The sequence below is a fragment of the Ciconia boyciana genome, chromosome 4 (genome assembly GCF_034638445.1).
Source record: "Ciconia boyciana chromosome 4, ASM3463844v1, whole genome shotgun sequence".
NCBI lineage: Eukaryota > Metazoa > Chordata > Aves > Ciconiiformes > Ciconiidae > Ciconia > Ciconia boyciana.
The window spans coordinates 67,605,707-67,621,182 of record NC_132937.1 but is presented as its reverse complement, the minus strand read 5'-3'; the positions used below and the strand labels follow the sequence as shown (position 1 = coordinate 67,621,182).

At 46.1% G+C, this 15,476-nt stretch overlaps 1 protein-coding gene across 1 annotated transcript in view; it reads left to right on the top strand.

Moving 5' to 3' along the window:
- Positions 1-6,439: 6,439 nt before the first annotated feature.
- CHSY3 (chondroitin sulfate synthase 3) overlaps positions 6,440-15,476 on the top strand; it is a 194,405-nt gene continuing 185,368 nt past the window's right edge. Inside the window, exons 1-2 of the mRNA XM_072860098.1 lie at positions 6,440-7,540; positions 9,325-9,608. Of these exons, the coding sequence (XP_072716199.1) occupies positions 6,826-7,540; positions 9,325-9,608 (999 nt within the window). The 5' untranslated portion in view covers positions 6,440-6,825. The remainder of the gene's footprint in view (positions 7,541-9,324; positions 9,609-15,476) is intronic.

Genomic DNA, 15,476 nt, shown 5'->3' with positions numbered 1-15,476 from the left:
AAGAGTTAATGCAGGAAACAACACTGCATTCACTAGTACCAGAAATGTGCAAGAGCCTACAAGAAACAGGCTCCTTCTGCCAGCAATTCCCCTGGGATGAACAGGTCCTCAATTCCCCTGAAAATTTCTCCAGATTCCCCTGCTTGAGGAATTTCCCTGCTTTCAGGAACATTATCCAAAGCCACCCAGGTAAGGCCAAAGGACACTTCTTGGGACAACAGTTGCAGAACATGCTCCAAATTTGGAAACTTCCAGGCTTTGCAGGATTTTGGAAAAGTCTTTTTGCCTACAGCCTCTATGTGCTGTAGTGCATGCATGCTGTGGCTCCAGAGGGTGCTTCCCTGCTTCCAGCTGAGAGAATCTCTGTTGGCACAAGAATTGCCCATGCACTGTAACGTCTCATCCTGTGGCTTCAAAGGAGAAGATGCTGTGCCTGTGGACTGGAAGGATGCCACAGTGCTCCCCAGCCACATGCTTGATCTCGGGTCAGGATCAAAGCCTGTTACAAAACATACCTGCATTACAGGTTACATGGCATGAGAGTGCAACGGACCTGCGATGCTGGGAAAGATGCACCTTTCCTAACTTATCTGAGTATTTCCTATGGAGGCCAGCCCATGTAGGGAGAAATTATATACAGTCTCCCAAGCCCGTTGAAACCACTTGAGGCTATGCCTTCCATACAAGTCCACAGCTATTGCGGCACCTGAGGAGGAAGAGAGGAAATACTGCTGTCCACCACATAGGATTGTTTAATGTATTCCTCATATAGGTGGGAGCTGTGTATGGATGTCTCCTATTCGTAAGGGAGAGTGATTTAGTCTCATTTATTGGTATTCTAAGGTGAGAGGGAAAACTACTACAAACTACAGAAAAAATAAGCAGTTTGAAAGAGGAGCAAAATAAACCAGGTTAAATAGAATTTACATATAAATTGCCAATGTAAACTTGTGTCATAATAATTCTTCATAAATAAATGTTGCAAACATTAAATCTGAAAGAATTTTCATAAGTATGGATTTCACAGCCTATCCTATAATGCATATTATTTCAATTTTGGCTTTAATCCAAAAATAAATTATAGGAGTATGGAATTCCATGTTTATCTTTCATTAAATCGCAGATCAAGTATATTCGTTTCACAAGTAAAAGATGGGTTTGGTAATAGCTGATGTTGCAAACTCATCTTGAATCTAAAATTCAAGTTACTGCTGGATTTTCAGAACTGCATATAATTCTGGAAGATACAAAGGTTTTTCTTTCAGTAATGCTTGTTGCACTTCACCGATCTCAATCTGGAGCAGGACTGAGTACACGGAGCTTCAGAAGTGGCTCTGTGAACAGTAATGAAGGAGCAAGATACTGCAGTCGAACTCCTGCTCCAGTAGCTGTCATTGCTCTGCAAGGAAATGGTGGTAAGACCGTAAGTGTATAGATGTGATGGAATATGCACAAGGAGCTGATCTCTCTTGAAAGAAAGGGCTATATTTATGCAAGATTTGGCTGGGTCCAGTGCCCAGTAAAATCAACAGAAAAGGCTTTAATCAAATTCAGTTGGATGGCTTTGAGTGTTAATAGATTGGACCAATAATTACTTTCCAAAATCAAACTGTATGTAGAAATGCAAATGGCTATAGAGTCAGATGCTGTGATAATGCAGGCACCACATAACAATACCAAGTTCAGCATAAACACCCTGGAGTTTTAGAACATAAGAATAAAAATGAAGACAATTACTCTATTTCTTAGTTAATACACCATTAATGCATATGATTACCCAGATGTAGCAATGAATAAATATATGCTTATAAAAATCTTAAAGGACAGTTGGCAGTTACAACTGCTGCTCTGTAAGTGATATGCATATGCCTACACAATAAAACTGAATGCCCAAGGGGAATTTCAAGCTTAATGTTTTCAAAAGTTTGCTCTACAAGGCAATTAAAATTTCTTTGTCTTTTGCAGATGGCCATGCTTGTTCTGACATGAGCCATTTTTGTGGGGTGGGCACATTACAGTCTATCACTTAGAGCCACATGCTATAAATTTTCTGTAACTTCACACACCTAAAAGGGAGCTATTCACTGCTTCCTGGTGATATTTTAAAGAATGACACCAGCGAAAAAAGTTGTCGTTTGGCTTCAAAGACTAAGACCCTACCCCAAAATTTTAAGACCTGTTGGATTAGTGATACTAATAGCTCTAGTCCTTTCAAGAATGAATATGTCAATCTTGAGTTCCTCCTTTCTTGCATCAAGCAGATCCATTTGGCACCATTTTTTAAGGCTTTTTTGTTTTGTTTTGAAAATGGCATTCATCGCCATCACTCTTTCTTAACTTCCTAACAGAGCTCAAGTTGATCATAGTGGCTGCTACAACGTAAACTGAAGAGATCCCTAAGGCTGCTTTTTGAAGTCACAGAATATGTTACCAAGATCCTCTTAAAAAGAACACAAAATAGATATCTGAAATTGTTTTCCATCTCTGAAATTCTCTAAACCTGCCCTTAATACCTCAAAACTTAAACAAAAAGCCTGATTATACATTAAAGTTGATTTTGGTCTGCCTTGGGGGAACAATACATCATATGACTTCCATACCAACACACATACAAACAAAACTCATGTGGCAAGCTGAGACAGTCATCATACCGACAATGCCAAGTAAATGGCCTCTTAGCTGGAATGGCACTATGCTGCTTTATCAACGAATACTATAACAGCTACTTGATCATTGATATGTGTGCCTATATTTAATCTTACTATTCCATAAAGCTCTCTTTAGAGCAACACTTAGCACAGTTAAGGGTCAGGAATTCTATCTGAAGTAACAATTCTAATACAACTGGAGCAATTAATATCTCCTCACAATTGCGCTTCAGTTTTCTTTTACAGCTGGCATATTGTCTGTTTTAGCAACTGGTTCCTAATGCAGAGACGAAATCCTGCTGTTCTAACAAACAGACCTGTTTGTTTATGTAGGATATCTGGGGTTGAACAGAATTCAGTTCAGTGAGCTCCTTACTGACAGTGGAATTAAATTGGATGCTTTCTCTTCCCTGTTCAGCTCTAGTCTGCCCCGGGGCTATGCCTGTTTCAGCTGATCAACCTATACTGTTAAAGCATTGTTTCTTCAGATGACTGACACAGGACATGGGACCAGCAAGATAAAAGACTGTGCCCAAAGCTACCGTTTCACAACTTACCCTCAGCTTCACTTAAAGTGCAGCTAGCCTTAGTCAGTGCTTTTCACCTAAGGCTGCTGCGAAGAAATTGTGAATGGTGTTAGGGCTATCTTGGTTTAGATGCCCTTTACACAACAGGTACAATCTGTAAACTGCAGCTCAAGTGTCAGCATCATATTCAGCCATCGTAGCAAGCTAGCTGAGTGAAAACATCCAAGACTGCACTCGAGATTTAACGTCCGTTGTTTTCTGTCCAGTGTTGAGTTCGAAGCCTACTAGTAATTCCTAGCAATCTATCACTAGTGGCTTTGGACTTGCACCTGAGAAGGAAAAGTAGTAAGACTACTACTAAGGCAAAGGAGAAAAAGTGGGGGAAAAAACAGCTCTGTTCTTCTCTGACACTGCAGACCTGTTGACCACCCCTTCAGTCCAGGGCTGTGTGCCTGTTGAAGACAAAATTACTGGGTTCTGTGTGACCAGAATGACTTTCAAAAAAGTAAAGTGAGAGTGAGAGGTTGATACCCACTCATTTGAACTCTGGCTTCTGGTGGTATCATTGTGTAAGAAAGATTGGCCACTTCTTCTGCAGCTAAAAAAAAATATCATTTTAGTTTAAAAGTATTACTAGGGACAAGGATACCCCTATGTTTCTGCAATTCCTTCATCAAAATCCATGTGTGTAAAAAGTTGATCAGAGGCTGTAAAACTATGGGGGTGAAATGGGAGACTGCCTTTTCCACCTTTTTTACAAGACAAAACCCAACAATGTTAAGAGACTCCCCTATGATTATAATTAGAAACACATGGTACAGTGCACAGAAGGCAGATTTTCTAATTTTCAATCCAATTTTTGTTACAAAATTATCTTCCAAGTTTTTCAAGTTATTGCCAGGCCCTGGCCTCTCCCTTTCCCTCCAAACTTATTCAGTGTGACTTTGGTGTAATGTTCTTATCAAATGCATTATAACACATAACAAGCCCTGGAGACATGAACTCACGATACCCAGCTTAACAAGTTGTTATATCAAGTATTTATTTTAATTGGAAAGGCATTCTGGGTTTCACTCCTTTACTGAGCACAGGTAAGGACTGTTACTTTAACCACTAGATGCCACCATTGCTCCTGTAGAAACGGTCCAGCCTGTGTCTCGGTCTGTCCATAAAACCCCAGAAACCTTCAACAGGTTTCCCCACCGTGTATCAAAATGCTGGTAAAGCATCGAACTAAAAATATAAACGCAGGTACACACTTGCAATATTTCTGCTCCGAATATCCTTATATTCAATTCCTTTATAAACAATAACACACAACACTTTAAGGTCCATTTTCATCTTGGAAGTGTGTAAAAGGCTTTAGGGTCACCTCTCACAGGTCCGCCTGCTCTTTCTATTACAAAAATAAGCACTGTCTTCCCAACTGTCAGACTTGAGGAGTCAGCCCAGCTGACGCTGACCGGAGTCATTTCAGTGTATGCATAGGCAATAGAAGTAGCTTGGTGTCATACATTGTACCTGTGCAACCCCATAGCAGTAAGTTGTCTGAAAATTTAGGACAATGCGACGATGGGGTTGTGTAGGTGTGAAGGAGCCCTTGCTACTGGAGGTCATACTGCGCATGACTTGCTGGGACCCAGCAACACCCAGCTGTTTGGAGGGAGCAGGGGCGCAGTATTGGGAGATGGTATTTTTAAGTGGAAGACTCCTATGGAAAGCTGAGACACTCATAATACTGGTAGTCCCTAATGCCATGGTGAAGGCTTTCTGAAGAACAGCCTTCCCCCTTAGCTTGTTGCCTGTTAGTAGCTCGGTGAAGACAGACCCAGGATCTGCCACCCTGTTGCTCACAGAACATCTCGGGTGGTGTTTACGTGCCCAGACACGTTGCTTGGGCTGTTTTTAGTGGTGACAGTGGAGTGAATACGCATGTGTGCCTGGTACCTAGTGCCTTGCGGCTTGGCATTATAAATGCTCCAGCCTGTGTGCGTGTAGAGAGGAAATTAATGATGGGCTGCTTTGGAAAGGATGCTCAGCCCTGGTGAAGCTAGAGGGTATGTTTCCTGAGCCTGATGCTCGCACATCTCAAAACACAAAAAGCACACAGCGTGCTCACTGCATGTGGTGGAGGCACAAGGAAAAACTGAAAATTACATCAGTAAGTGATCTCTTCATAGCTAAAGACTATGCAGAGTAGGCTTTTTTCTTCTGTTAGGTGGGTGAAGTAACTTCTGTCTTTTTGGAAAATTTTTTTCTCTTATGACTATTCTGTTACTTTTGCTAGCATCACACACTACCAGCTTCCATACTCCTCTCGCCTCGACATATGTGTCTGACAATTGATAAAGTCACGTGAAGTGACAGACAATCCCATAGACTTAGCTACAAAAATGGGTGGTTTTGCTGACAAACGTTTAAACGTATGCTACTGGATCTTCAGTAACTTGGATGTATTTCAGTGAAATGACAAATGGATGCGAGGAACAATTCGTGGCTTTTGCTGGAGATGAGCATCGTGCACAACGAAATTAGGGATGCATATATATACGAGGGATATGAGGGAGATCTTAAACGTCAGCATTAAGGCTGTCTCTACAGGCACAGTGGCCTGAACGTTTAATTCCTGTTGTCAGTCATCCAGGGCTGTGCACAGTGCAGTCACCCTGAGGTCGGGAGGATGAGGAGGCTCTGCCCCAGCATCTTGGAGCTCGTGATAATAATAATATACTCAGGCTGTGGGAATCCACGCCACAGGAAAAGACATGGTGAGGGAGGACTACAGTTCCTGGCTGGAAAGTTGTTAACCGCTCGGGGCCGGGAGCACAGGGCAGAGCAGGGGCAGAGGAGTCGGCTTCCCTCCTCCTGAAACGACACCCCTGACCTGCCTTTCCGTGACGGCCCTTCGGAGGAGAAACCAGGGCAGGACGGTCCTACCCGGCGCGCCGTGGCCGCCCTCGGGCGATGTGAAGCTGCGGCCGCAGATGAGCCCCCGGCCTCTCCCGACGCGGCGGCGGGAGCGGGGCGCACCGGTGAGCGCCCGCGGACAAGCGGCGCGGCCGGGGGCACCCCCGCCCCGCCCTGCCCCACCGCCCGGCCCCGGGCCCGGCGGGTGGAGGGGGGCGCCGGCGGGCGGCGGGGCCCGGCTGGGTGGCGGGGCTGCGGCGCGGGGAGCCGCGAGCAGTACCTAAAAAAATCGTTTCCTTCCGGAGCGCCGGCGGCGGCCGCCACTTCCCCGGCGCGGCTCGGGCACCGGTGGCGGCGCCCTCCGGCGTGAGGCGCTCGGAAGCCGCAGAGGAAGCCGGCTGCGCGCCGGGCGCGGAGCGGGGGCCGCCGCCGGCGTGTGGACGAGGCTGAGCGGTGGGAGGGACGGGGAGGGACCAGCCGCCGCGGTGACAAGGTGCCAGCGGAGCGGAGGGGCCGCCGCTAGAGCTGCGCCGTCCTCGCCGCCGCCCTCCCGCCGGAGAAGTTTGACGCGGGAGCAGCGCAGCCGCCCGGGCCGCCGCGGCGGGGCAGGGAGCCGCGGCGGGAGCCGCCGCGCCCGGGGCCGCCGCGGGACGGGGGTCGCCTCCAGCGGGAGGCGGCGGGGGGACGCCGGCGGCGGCGGCGGCAGCGGCAGCAGCGGCGCTCGGAGCCGCCCCGCCCGCGCCATGGCAGCGCGGTCCCGGAGACCCTGGCTCAGCGTGGTGTTGGGGCTGGTGCTGGGCTTCACCGCCGCCTCCTGGCTCATCGCCCCCAAAGTGGCCGAGCTGAGCGAGAAGAAGAGGCGCGGCGCCAGCCTCTGCTCCTACTACGGCCGCTCGGCGGGGCCGGGGGCGGCCGGGGGCGCGGCGGCGCCGGGCGGGCAGCCGGCGGTGCCGGAGGCAGCGGCGGTGCTGGGCGACACGAGTTTCAGGAGCAGCCCCTGGGAGCTGCCGCCGGCGGCGGAGGAGGGCACGGTCTCCAGCCCCGCCGCCGGCGGGGAAGGGGAGCCGGAGGAGGAGGAGGAAGGCGGCGAGAAGCGGAGCGGCCGGCCCGGCGGCAGCCACAACGGGAGCGGGGACTGGGGGGGCGCCCCGGGCTGCGCCAAGCCCCGCAACTTCCTCTACGTGGGGGTGATGACGGCCCAGAAGTACCTGGGCAGCCGGGCGGTGGCGGCGCAGCGGACGTGGGCGCCCTCGGTGCCGGGCCGCGTGGAGTTCTTCTCCAGCCAGGGCTCTGCCGCGCCCCCCGGGCTGCCCCCGCTGCCCGTCGTCGCCCTGCCCGGCGTGGACGACTCCTACCCGCCGCAGAAGAAGTCCTTCATGATGATCAAGTACATGCACGACCACTACCTGGACAAGTACGAGTGGTTCATGCGGGCGGACGACGACGTCTACATTAAAGGTGACCGGGGCGCGCCCCGCCGTCGGGAGGGAGGGAGGGAGGGAGGGAGGGGAGCGGTGGCCTGGGGGCCCGGCGGGGTCGCACGGGGATGGGAGAGTCGGTTCCCGCCCAGAGGGGGGGCGGGGGGGGAGGACACGCGCAAGGGGTACCTCGACCCACTCCCCTGCCCCGGCGGCATTTGCTTCCAGCCCCCGTGTGCGGGCCGTGGGGTGCCGTCCGGGCGCTGAGGTCTCGGATGTGCCCCCGCGGGACCGGGCCGCACCTGGGGAAACCGCGGCGCCGGGGCGCGTTGGAGGGCTGAGGCGGCGGGTTGGACCGCGGCGGGCGCGGTGAGCGGTCCCCGCGTGGGCGTGGGATGCTGGTGCTGCGGCCCCCGCCCTCGGTGCGGCCCCCGCGCTTGCTGTGGCGCGGCTCTCCGGGCCAGGCTCTGCCGTGGGCCGGCGGAGAGGGTCCGGCGCGGCAGGGCTGGGCGTGGGCAGGGGAGCGGCGGGGTGGTGCCGGCCCCGCGTCCCGCCGCGCCCGGGAGGGAGCGGCGGGGAGCGCTGTCGGCTGCCTCCTGCCCCGGCCGGGCAGCCCCGCCGCGGCTGCGGCTCAGCCCGGAGGCTTCTGTTCGTACTCCTCGGAAACGATGTTTTCAGCGTTAGCAAAAGGTCTGGGCTGGCTGACTGACACTTCAGCTGAGCGAAAGCAGCCTCTGAAGGCTGCTTGTAAAGCTGCTGGTCGCCTTTGCAGCGTGTGTCTCTGAGAAGCACTGGTCCTATTTCCGTGGGAGTTTTATAGCAGCATTAGAAAATGATGTCGTGCAACCCGCTTCCTTTTGCTCTGCGCTTGTTGCTGCTGTTACTCGGGCAGTGTCCTGCTCTGAGCAAAGAAAGAGAAGCTGAAGGTGTAAGCGTAAGCCTAGGTTGTGAGCGTGGTTGCTTACGCTGTTGAAAGCACTGTTGAAAGTTAACTGGAGGTAACTGTGTACTTCCCTATTTGTCACTTGATTTTGTTTGACTCATTTAATGGGCTGCTTGCTTGTCAGCTGTCGTTCATCTGTGAAATTCTTGTGTATGTACACAGGTATATATATATGTATTCGGTTGCAGATGTAAAAGTTGTCGCTGTTATCTTTGGTTTCATTTCGGAGTTGTAATGAACCTGCCTTTAACTGGTTCCAATGTTCCGAGTTAAACCTATCCAGAAACTTTTAATTTCAAGTAACTATAAAATGATATTTTCTTAAATAGGGAGGGGGTTTGAAGGAAAAGTGTGTAGACATTGTAGTACTGGAAATACTGTGGAAGGAGTCTGGGTTTTATGTTGTTCTGACAGCTACTCTGTAATCCAACATATTGGTTAATTTAGGTTTGCTCTGGCCTTCTCAAAAATTAATCCTATTAAAAGAATACTTGGCATTTCCCCTCTCCTCCCTTTTCTCCCCAGCCTGGAACTATATTGGCAAATTGTCTTTAGAGAGAGTTTTAAACGAGCAAGGGAGTGCTTTCCATCAGGATCGGTTGAACAGAACAAGGTTTACTGGTAAAAATAAGTTTTGATCATATTCTGGCTTTTGGCTGAATGAAAATGCCATTATGATGTTAATTGAAATAAAAAAAAAAGTCTGTGAAAGGTAAACTTGTCCGAGGATATTTTCAATTAGGTATAGGATACGGCATTGGAAGTGATTTCCTGTGACAGCCTCAGGTGCCTGTTACGTTTTTAAAAAAGCTTGAGGTACAGGAAAAGAGATGGCTGGCAGACTAGGCAGAGAAATAACAGTAATCTTTTCTCTTTTTCAGGTGAAAAATTGGAGGAGTTTCTTCGCTCACTGAACAGCAGTAAACCTCTGTATTTGGGACAGACTGGTCTGGGTAATATTGAAGAACTTGGAAAACTCGGGCTGGAGCCTGGGGAGAATTTCTGCATGGGAGGGCCGGGAATGATCTTCAGCCGGGAGGTTCTCAGGAGGATGGTGCCACATATAGGTGAATGCCTTCGAGAAATGTACACCACTCATGAGGACGTGGAGGTGGGCAGGTGTGTCCGAAGGTTTGGAGGAACTCAGTGTGTTTGGTCTTATGAGGTAAGTGACCGTGTAAATGGCAATGTGCTGTTTGTGCACAGAGTTTTACATCTTGCAACGTAAGTAGCTGTATCCGCAGCCTCTTTCCACCATAATTATGCATGCATCAGAATGTAAACTGCAGACTGTAAAGAAAAAAGAGAGGAAAACATTCATGGCATGTTGCTGCAAGCATATTTATTTCTACTTGTGTCTTTTTCAACTTTCATTGGTGACAATTACTGCAGTAATGTTGCAAGTATTGCTATGCTGCAAGTTGCGAAAGCATTACCTTGAGGGTTTCTAAATATAATCCTTGACAGGGTGCTGCTGTATTTGATGTATGCTGTTCAGGTTGGATCTTTTTAAGAACTTGTTTTTGGGTAAGCATGCGGCATATGTGTTCTGCATCGTGGGTTCTTAAAATATGTTGTGGTATTTGAAGAAGAATTGTCTTTATTTTCTTAATTACTCAGATGTCTTTTAATGGAGTTCATTACCGGCAAAAGCAGAAATAGGGGTTGTTTGGTTTTTTTTTCCTTGTACAGAAATGAAATTTGTTACACTGCCTGTGTCTGTGATACACTTTTAACAGTATTTTTCTTAGTGTAAAACAATGTTAAAATGTATTAAGGACACAAGCAGCGTGACAAATCTTCCTATGCTGAAGTCATTTTAGGAGCAAATTACTTAATTCCTTAGTAGCATTTTCTAAAGTAATAAAGATGTGTTGCAGTACCCAAAAAGTTTGTTTGCAATGCCCTAATGAAAATTCAGGCCTATTTCTCTGGAAATGTTGTGGTTAGTGGCAGGACTATCTTTGTAGATAAAAATAGACTAAGCAGGCAACTGCCAGAAAGGGTAAAGGGTGATAGCTAATATGATGAATATGATTTTAGTTATTTTGAGTGGTTCCTTAATATTAATAGATGCTTGCCCTTGTGGCGCTCCCTCGTTAAGCAGGAAAAGTCATTTAAGTGGGCCACTGAAAGAGGTTATGTGCTATTAATGACAAAAAGACAGGAAAAATCATTAATTTCGTGGATAAGTGTTTTCCTGAATGGCCTGGGGAAAAGTGGCCATTTTAAAAATGGATTTGGTAGGCTACAGTGCACGTAAACAGATGAATTAAAGTAAATTTTGAATAGTTGATACTAACTAGGTAGAAATCTTAGAGGTGGAAATCCTATCCTTTACTTTACAATAGAAAGGTGCTTTTAGAGACTATTTCAATAAATGTTGTAAATGCCAATGTAAAATAATACACCCATTGCACTGGTAGAGCAGGGAAGGCATTTATCGTGCAGATGGATATTGATGTAGGACTGTAGTTCTTAATCAGACTTCCAAACCGCATGCTACATTGGCAGCTTAGTCTTGCACTCTGATGTGTTTAGGCTGTGTCCATACAAGGTTGTTTTCAAATCCTTACGGGCATGTGATGCCTGCTGATCTGTGTCAGATACCAGAACTATGATTCTGCCTTGACAGTCGTATCTTGGAAAGGGTTTTGGTTTTGTTTTTCTGCTTGGGAAGAGTGGGAAGAAATCTGGGGAAGGGAAGAAAAGTGATAATAGAAAACATTATCATTATGGTTATAATCTATTTTGATGTTGAATGTCAGGAAAGTTTGGCTCCAGGCACTGAGCGTAAGTGGGATAGAGTGAAAAAATATGTTTACTTTCTTCAGTTTCGGAGACTGAGTTATATGACTGCCCAGAAGCTCAGCTTTTCACGGTAGGACTGGGGCCTGGAAACAGAAACTTTTTGGAAAGAACGTGTGTTTTTATGGGATCTGGAAGAGTGTGACACCAGTCTTGACTGTCAGTTGCTCTTGAAGGCCCTCGGTCTATATAATAAGGAATGGAAAAAAATGTGTTAGGCATTGCAATAGCAGCTGCTCATTTCTGACCAGTATTTCCACCTGTTAGAAGAATCTTTGACTCTGTTGCTGGTACAGGAGATGCTCCAGAAGAGGCAGACGATTAAGAAAAAGCTGCTTAGGATGCTATCCCAGTGTTAAATCTGTGTGGAAGGGAAGGAGCGAAATAGGGTGTCTGGAGAGAGAGAGGTTGCATTCGTGCTTTGGCATAATTTTTGTTGTGTAGCTGGGTGTTTCAAGCAGTCTGATACTGCACCTGAACAGATTGGCGTGTTGTGCGTTGGTAAATTATTCGGTGACAAGGGTGACTTTTTTTCCTAGGGCACTGAAACTCTTGCTGTGTGCTTTTTCATTCCTGCCTTAGGTCAGCAACACTGTGTGGTAGAAGGGGAATTATTCCCTCAGATACACGTGTACAAAACCTAAGATTGGCGCCAGGACTTTCTGCATAGCCAGTTGCACTTTTGTCCTCGAGTTCTCTTATTCTTTGCAAGTATTCAGCCGAGTCCTGCTGAGCTGCAAGATTTTTATGAACTTCACTGCTTTTGGGAAGATGCATAATTTGTATTTAGTCTGTGCTGAAGACTAATATAAACTGGAAACAATTCCATTAAAATTCATAGAAGCAGAAAAGCTCTAAAAGAGTTGAATGACTGTTGCATCGTTTTTTACTAGATTTCTTTTATAAGAACTGGAGTGGAAAGTCTCTTTTTGGTGAGGATGAAAGAAATCAAAAAGTTCAAGAGAAAACCTGAAATGCTTGATCTTTGCTGGGTGGCTTAACTGGCATAGGTAAGACTGGCTGCCTGTCAGGGTTTATTCTGCTGCCGTTTAGAGTTAGCTAGTAAGCTGTGCTAGCTTATATGTGTAATATGCTTGCTGGCAAGGAGACGGTTACAACTTTGATTTTTTTGGTTTGGGGTTTTTTTGGCAATTTTTTTTTCCCCCCAGAATGAGTAAGAAAAGAAGAGCAAGCCTGCAATGAGCCACTTCTATTCTTGAGGCTTTCTAGAGTTTAATTCTTGTTCTGCCAGGTTTGAAGGCTTGATCTCCCACATACCAAATGAATTATGGCTGAGGTGATTAGTCTGTCTCTGCTGATGGAGCTCCTCCACTTTAACTAAAGAATTAGTCATCGAATTGCTGAGGGAGTGAATCTAATAACAGGGTTTTTAGGGCACTTGTGCAGAATGGAGGAGACAAAACCCTGCCCTCAGGCTGCAATTTGACAGTTGCTCTAAGCAGACGTAAATATGGGCTTTCACTGTGAAGGGTGGTTGCTCCTCTCGGTTGCTGTCCTGTTCTGCAGGACTCGCGCAGCAGGTCACTCCTCCGGTGGTGACCTGGAGGAGGGGCTGGATCCACTTGAAACGTGAACCTGACCAAAAATGTCTTCTTCAGCTGAATCAGTACTCACGGCAAAGCTTTGCTGAGCACGAGCATCAGAAGAAAGAAGAGGAGGTCACGTTCAGACAGGAATGCAAGGGCAGGAGAGTGTCAAACTGCCCTTCTTGGCAGCAGCTTACTTTCGAATTGGCTGGAAGCAACAGTTGAACTGCAGCCTAAATCTAGTACATTTCCTTGCAACATGAGGAAGTATCTGCTAGAAGTGTTGTATTTTGGATGCATAATTTTCTTTCTACAGAAGATCCATCCTTGCTCTGATACATTCGTCAACTATATCTTGATTTATCCTCCAGTTTTGATGATGCTGTAATGATTAAGGTGTAATAAACCTGACAAATTTCTCTAAAATATCTCTGTAAAAAGCCCTTTTGCTTTTGTTAGGTGTTAGCAACTTCTGCTTCCCCAAATCAATAACAGTAGAGATTAAAAAGGGCCTTTTGCTTTTGTGCTTTCAGAATCCGTATTTCAAGCTAGCACTCTCTCTTCCACTAATTTTGAAGCCTTGAAATGTTTTTCTTTAAATGAATGAAGAGATTAGCTTGATTTTAGTGACTCATACTTGTTTTATTCTTTGGAAACAAAAATATAGTTTAAAAAACGGAGATGCTGTGTGGTTCCTTGCTTTGCTGTCTAGGAGGGACTTGACTATAGAGGGCTATTTGGAAAAAAAAGGCTGATTGCTTTATACCCCCCCCCCCCCCCGCCTTTTAAATGATGTTTCTGGTTTCAGAAGACCATTTTGTAATTTGTAACATAAGTTTATAACAGATCAAATAGTGTAGTTCCACAAAAGGACAAAATAAAATGCAAAGCATGAATTAAGTGGCTGTGACAATTCAAGCAGAAATCAAACACTGTCAGGGTATAAATACTGACAATCAGAGAAGGGTTTTCTTCAGAAAATTAAAAATGATAAATGCAGCATAAAAAGATTTAAAGACAATTTGTCAGTGTATTTGGGACATTTATTTTAATGTTAAGTTTGTAAAGCTTTTATTTTTGTAGCTTTTTTTTTCCCTTTCTGTGGGAGAAAATATAGAATCATAGAATATCAAGTTAGAAGGGACCCATAAGGATCATCAAGTCCAACACCTGCTACATTTGTTTTAAACTTAAAAATGACATTCATACAAAAAACTGCATTCATATAAAAACCCCATATACTTTTGATGTTTTGCTGATGTGTACATTGATATTGAAAGAAAATACTGTACTTTGTACATACAAGCAGTCCACATTAATAACTGTATCTTTTCCCATTGTTTTTTTCCTTTTACGAAGTTGTATGACAACCATAGAATACAGTCTCATTACTATAACTTTTTTTAATAATTCAGCTCTCTAATATCCTATTTGTTGTTGATTCCCAGTAGTTACAGTAAATATTAAAGTAAATATCTGGGGAAAATGCCTATTTGGATCAAACTGCATGCTCAGAAAGGTTCCCTTTGCAGTGCACTGGTATTTTGACTGTCTCTGGAGGTGCTGGAACCTTTGTAAGCCATCTTTTGGCTTCCTCTAAAAGTAGTTCATCTTTTCCTTTTTAATGCTAGTTTTCCTTCCTGATGTATTTTAATTTTTCATTTGAGGCTTTGTCTGTCTCATTGGTGAAGATGTGGGTGGATCACAACTCAGCTTTGAGTTGAACACTGCACTAAACAGAAGCATTAGAGGTGTATCTGCCTTTGATGGTGTTAAGATGGTATTTTGCTCATTTGGGTACTGGAATGATCGGTTTTGAAGCAGTGGTACCCACCCCCACTTAAGCTGTTGGGTTTGGGCAGCTTCATTAGTTACATAAATGCAGCCATCACTTTAAAAAAGCACAGAGCTAGCTATCAGTGACCCTAAAATAGAAATGCATGGAAGAGTGGATAATTAAGATTGTAGCAGGGGTCTCTGAGGGTATACGGAGAGGAATGGGATGATCGCAGAGGCCTCAGACTGTTTGCATAAATGGCCAGTTACTGATAGAGGATTGTGTATGTGCTCTCAACTATTCGTTACTAATAGCTGTCTGATTACAGCAATGTTAAAGGTAGTTCTCAAACTTTTTTACTTTACTGTGATTCTCACCTGATTAGAAAAGTGAGTTATATTGCCATACCATTGTAGTATAGAGTTTCTGTGTGTACACGATACCGAATAAAATGCAAATCATTAAATGCATATCCTATTGCAGTAACCATGGTGCTAAAACTGTGTCATTGCTCTTGCCTTATGTGGCTCTGTCTGGTCTTCATCTGAGCCGCCTGCCCCTGTTGCGCTATGCAGACTTGCTGCTCTTTCTCTGGCTTTGTAAATAACGTCCTGTCATTCATTTGCTTTTTTACCTGGGGAATATGGGGAGGCTGCCGAGGGATGCTGCCTCCCTTGGCTTCACAAGCCCTGGGGACTCCCTGTCGTCTTGCCCCTTCTTGATCCTGCAAGATGAGCTTGGCTGGGAGTTGAGGAAGTTCACAGTGAGAAAACAGAGTCGTCCCCAGTACTTGCATATTACTGAGGGTCTTAAGCGTTTCCCCGTGTGGCTCAGCAAGACTGCAAGAGTTGGAGATACCTTTTTTGGGGTCTTCATTGTGAAGGATTCAGATGGTATTCCC